Source organism: Solenopsis invicta, chromosome 6 (genome assembly GCF_016802725.1).
Source record: "Solenopsis invicta isolate M01_SB chromosome 6, UNIL_Sinv_3.0, whole genome shotgun sequence".
In the NCBI taxonomy this organism is placed as follows: Eukaryota; Metazoa; Arthropoda; class Insecta; order Hymenoptera; family Formicidae; genus Solenopsis; species Solenopsis invicta.
The window spans coordinates 15612270-15618269 of record NC_052669.1 but is presented as its reverse complement, the minus strand read 5'-3'; the positions used below and the strand labels follow the sequence as shown (position 1 = coordinate 15618269).

The 6000-nt window shown below is 29.0% G+C and overlaps 1 protein-coding gene across 2 annotated transcripts in view; it reads right to left on the bottom strand.

Annotated features, from left to right (window-relative positions):
- LOC105199522 (dnaJ homolog subfamily C member 13) overlaps nt 1–6000 on the bottom strand; it is a 58612-nt gene that overhangs the window by 451 nt on the left and 52161 nt on the right. For both annotated transcript variants that reach the window (XM_026139986.2, XM_026139985.2), the window contains exons 16-17: nt 4840–4980; nt 1–191 (exon numbers count right to left, since the gene is read on the bottom strand). The exon at nt 1–191 is cut by the window's left edge and continues 50 nt beyond it. In XM_026139986.2, coding sequence (XP_025995771.1) covers nt 1–191; nt 4840–4980 — 332 coding nt within the window. The remainder of the gene's footprint in view (nt 192–4839; nt 4981–6000) is intronic.

Below are 6000 nucleotides of genomic sequence, written 5' to 3'. Positions count from 1 at the left end.
TGATCTTTATACTCTGCCCACACACTCGATTTTTCCAAAATGGCATTCACTTTTTCACCAAGCAGTAAACTTTTTGTCATGGCTTTTAAAGCTTTTACTATTTGCGCTTTAGTTGTGGCAGGGTTTTCAACAATATCTAATCGTCCCTCTAATATATTTAAGAGATATGGTACCATTTCAGCGTCCAACGCCTATAACAAAAAGTTTATGTTAATAGTTTTAAATAGCGCCGTAAATTTCAAGATAATGGATTATTGGAAACTGTATGGATTATTTACATATTGTTTACATCATGTTTACAATCTAAAAGTATGTAAATAGTTCGAATTCAAATCAAATCCAATCGAGTTACAGTGTAAGGTAGTAATTGCCGCAGCCTGAGTAGGTCATATTCAGAGGCAGCGTTTTATATATGGAATGATGGTACTCCACACATGTGAATTTGTGGCATGTGGAATTTTCACACATGGGAATTTAACATTGAATAAAGAGCTATAAGGGCACAAATTATGTATTAATGAGTCGTACAAGAAAGTAGAACTAGTCACGAGCAGTTTAAATCACATGCGCAAAACAAAATTCGATTCTCTCTGGGATAATATTAATGTAGAAGAAACAGAATTTGGAATTGAGGAACCAGAAATTAAAAAGCCAAGAAAAAATCCTAGAGGCGATATAAATCTCAAATTTCTCATAATGAAATTAATTTTCAATAGCCTAAAGATCATTATAGAAAAATGTTTTTTGAAATTATGAACCAAACTCTTTGTTCTTTGAAAGATAGATTTGAAAATAAAACATTGTTGTTTGTAAAAAAATATGAGCGTTATATAATTGATAGCGAGTTAAACAATTCGTTCATAATTATAATAAAGATATCGACAAAAAAAATCCTTTCGATTCTAAAAGATTAAAATTGCACCGCAAGATCTGTTTGGACATTATGCGTGATCGCAAAATAAAAGCCAGTAGTTTGAAGAATATAGTTAACTTTTTAAAAAGTAACTTATTAATTTTAAACATTGCGCCGAAGTTTATAAAATTAATTAAATTACTATTGGTTATACCAAGATCATCTTGTACCTGCGAACAATTGTTTTCAGCATTAAAACGATTAAAAAATTATTTGCGTTCGACAATGCTTCAAAATCGTTTAAATAGCATTGTCACAATTTATATTTTTAAAGAAGAGGCTAAATCAATAAATTTAAAAAAACTTATAAACAAATTTATGTGTAAAAATAATGTTCAAAAAGCTACATTTGCATTGAATAAATAATTATAAAAAAAACAAAAAACAAATGTATACTTTATTTTTTACATAATACTTGTATATAAATTTTTTTTATATAAATTTAAATTTAACTTTTTTTAACAAATCCCCCTTCCGCCTCCAACTGTTAACTATTTCACACATGCAAAAAATGTACTCCGCCAGTTCTGATCATATTGAAATCGTGGCGTCATAAATAAAAAAAATCACATGTAAAAGTTTCTTGTCTGCCATTGTAAATAAAGAGAATTTAGATAAAACAAAATAATGGGATTACTTTAATACACTTGTAAAACTTGTACAACTGTAAGATACTCTTTGTTGATCTGTAAGATACTGCTATTATTGCTTCATATGCCTTCGCTCCGATGTAGATTTTCTGTAAGATACTTGGAAAAATAAAGGAGCTTGGATGGGTTTGAACTCGGGATCCGTCGTTCCGACTGCTAACACTCTCACTGCTAGACCAAGGTTCCACTGAGATCTTGGTGTTTATTTCTCGTACATCAACAGTCTAACTTAAGTCCTTATTCGGTATTTCTATATTTGGTATCTTACACAACTTTAGAGTACTCTTTGAACCTTATAACTTTTGATAAAAAATTTTTTTTTATCTCTTATACTTTCAACGATATTCGTCCCAAAAGCGAAATACCGTTTTTTTAAGGGATGTTTCACACCCTAAACATGAAATTCCGCACATATAAAAAAATACGGATCTCTTAGATTTTCATGCTCAACAACATATTTCAAGGAGAATCAAATCGACGCCGAACATCCGTGACATGTTCCTTGTTAGAACTGTGTTTTAAGACCAAAAAGTTATTTGGCACGCAGTTTGTAAACTTAAAAAAGTATAATATATAAAATCATACAATAAATATCAATACTAAGATCTAGCTATAAAAATATTCTGTTTAAAATAAAAATATATACATATAATAAATAGAAAAAGAAATTGGCTCGTTTTCTGTTAAACAAGGAATCTGTCAAATAATTAAGTTGTTGAAAAAAATATCAAATTTAATCTCACTTAAATGAGTACAAATATATTTCGACTCTACTTCAGTGTGTTAGGGCAAAATAAAAAATTAAAATATTCTCGCAACCTAAGAAAATCCGAAACCGCAACTAAATATTACACTATTGATCACGAAAAGTATCAAAATTGTAAAAAGATAGTTAAAAAACGTTACATCATAAAGAGGCCAAATCAAACGTGAAACAAAATTCAGGAAGAATAAAATGTAAATTTGAATAAAAGTTGCTATAAATGTTTCATCATGATGTTATTGGGTGAAATTGCCAAATAAACATAGACTCCTCTGTTCGAAAAAGTTTACATCACAATTACCATAAACTATTTTATAATTTAATTTTGAAGGGGAGTACCTACTTTTAACCCTTAAATACATAAGTGGGTCTGAGAGACCCCATATAAAGTTTCAAACGTTGTGTGAAGACGGAATGAGATAGGAGGTTCGGACCAGGACGTAAAAAAAGTTTGAAATCTCCTCTTTCGATTGATATGGTTGATCAACTTTTTTGGTCAATTAGAATTCGAATAGCACGGCAACAAAGTTTTGTTAGGGTCAATACGATACATATAATGTGTGAGTAAAACTTTTTTGTGTTTAATCATATGTAAAAAAAACTGGACAAAACACGTTCAAACAGGATCTGTTCGCGTATGTTACTCTGTCTAAAGTTAAAATATTATTGAGCCGTGAAAAAGAGGACTTCCGCGTAAGGACCAAAATATATTATGAAACACATCAATTTTCAATTTTAGACACCTTGAGTTTATCAAAAATACCTCATATTCGCTTTGTTACGTAAATATATTTTTTAATAGAAATAACAGTGACATACATTTTTTGTAAAGTATGATTCTTGAGCTTTAAAACGCCATATTGTAAGGTCTTTAAAGGTTTTTTGTTGCAAAGATATGATTTAAAAAAAAAAAGTGGATTTTTAAACATTCAAAAATATCTTATATTCTCCTTGTTATATAATTGTACTTTTTAAAAGAAATGACTATATCATAATTTTTTTTTTTAAGTATGACTCTTTAGCTTTAAAACATCGTATTGGCCCGTATTTGAAAGTCCTTAAAAGTTTTTTGTTGCGGAGATATGATTGTTTAAAAGAAAAATGGATTTTTAAACTGACTTAATGATTTTTCTTTTATATTGTAACTTAACAATAAATCATTTTCGGCAATGCCGATTGTGCAGTTACATTTCTAAGATTCTGAACTTTCATTTAAAACTAAAAGATTGTTGAAAAATACTGAGTGAAACCAAAGTTATAGCTTCTCAAAGTTGAAAAAGTCTCCCAGATCGGAAAATGTGTTTACGCATTTTACGGAATCGGTGTGTTTGAGGGATAATCAAGGCTATGCTATGTTATTTGAATTTATCAATCGTTGACACCGTTGATTTTTTCGAACACAACAGAGAAGTCTATTTGGCAATTTCAACTAATAACATCATGACTTCTATAACGACCTTTATTCAAATTTGCATTTCAATCTTCCCGAATATTGTTTGATATTATACTTATTGTTAGTCTCTTTATGATTTTGTAATTATTGTGTTTTTTAATAAGTTTTTTATAATTTTGATAATTTTCATAATCAATAGTGTAATATTTGCTCACGATTTCAAATTTTCTTAAGTTGCGCAAATGTTAAATTAGTCTCTATTCGTTTTTTATCCTTGTCCTAACATTGAAAAAAAGCGAGGGGGTAATCCACAGATTTTTAACTACACTAGATCGCTAACTTAGTGGGGAGGGAAGTAACTAACGAGTATTATCCGCATTGCAAATGGCCGATACTTCCGTTTAACTCATATGGCGCGAATGTCCGTGTCACAAATAACGACATATCCTATCCATGCTTCAATTTTACTATATTTCTACTAAGTTAGCGATCTAGTTAGAAATCTATAATCACTAAAAAAATAGATGTACACTGGACTACTGACTTCAATAAATTTCATCGGACTTTCATCGGAATTCGATGAAATTCATTACAATTGCTAAGAGATTTCCCTAAAAAAAAGGTCATCAAAAATCTCTCTTTAATAAATAAACTTATTTCAGCTCAAAAATTTGTTGCAAAAGCCAAAATTTTATGGTATAATATATAGAAATTGAATTTACCAAATCATACCGAACTTCATCGGACTTCGAGAAATTCAATGGACTTCTAGCGGATTGTACACCGGAATTTAAAAATGGTTATCCCCTCGAATAAAACTCAATAGAATCGAAATATGTTTTATTTGGTTAAGCAAGATTAAATTTGATTATTTTTTCAATAATTTGATTACTCATTATGTAGGCGAATAAAAATATATAATATTAAAAATAAAAAATAGAATATAGTTTTTATTATTACTAAAGAAATCCAAATTTTCTATGATCTATAGATTATTGTTTACATAAATTACACACAAAACATAGTCTACAAAGTTTACATTATATGTACGTAACGTAAATTATTTGTATTTTAAGCATAAAAGTCTAACCCTTTTGAACGTGGCGCACTATACACGTACCTGCTTGATAAGTCTATCTTCGTTTGTTGAAAATAATCTATTGAGCGTCTCGCACGCCACGGCAATCATGTCTCTTCTCGATTGCATCGCATGTTTTAAAGGACTTATACACTCCGTTTGGCATATAGAAGAGATACAAATCTGAACGAGCAAGTGTAAATCAAACATATTAGTAACATAATTGGTATTAATAGATGTAGATACAACTACTGTTTGCCATTATCTATGTAAAATTATTTAGATAATATCTAACTAAAGAAATGGCTTTATTTTATCTTCATCTAGGTTATTAGAGGTTATTTCCATTTTTATATTAAATAAAAAAAGTATGTCTATTTCAAATTTTAATAAGCAATTGGCAAAAGCTGCAAAACGCCAAATGAGATAAGTCATAATTTATTCAAAAGGAGAAATTAAGTGTACTAAAAATGTAAAAAGAGTAGCGTACATGGGTTTTAATTTCTGAAAAATTTGCATTTAAAGTTAAACATCGGCGTAGCTATACGTTAAATATTAAAATCTTGAGTCGATAACTAAGAAAGTGTCGTAACTGAAAAGATGAGGTTACTTAACTTTTGTAAGAAAGACAAATTATTTATAAAATAGTTCGTGGGGTATGACTTATTTGTTTTAAATGTTTCCATGTTCTATTTTTACCTACAACATTGTATGACAATGTGCGAATTTTACAATAATTTTATAAATAAATAAAACTTTCTAAAGAAATCCTGAAGTCTATCCTGTTTTAAACGTAATAATTTCGTAACAACTTTTCGTATGTATTACTTTTATAGATTTGGAAATCCAATTCCAGAATTAAAGTATAAGCATTAATACAAGTTTGCAATATGGACTTTATGCAGAGAACAAAAAAGTTTTTTAATTCAAATTTCTTTGTCATTTGTTAAACAAATATGACGTCCACAGATGTCAAATCGTGACAATATTTGCTTGATATAAAAACTTTACAGCCTGTACTTACGAAATTAGAGTCTGCACACATGTAGATTACATAAGAAATAACGTTGAGCTTTTAGAATTAGAATTAGACACCTAATTCGATACAAAAATATTTTTCGAAAATTTATCCGTACAAAGGGTGTCTGACAATTAATGATAAATCTCTCTCCATTCTACGAGAATAAATCTCTCTCCAATTAA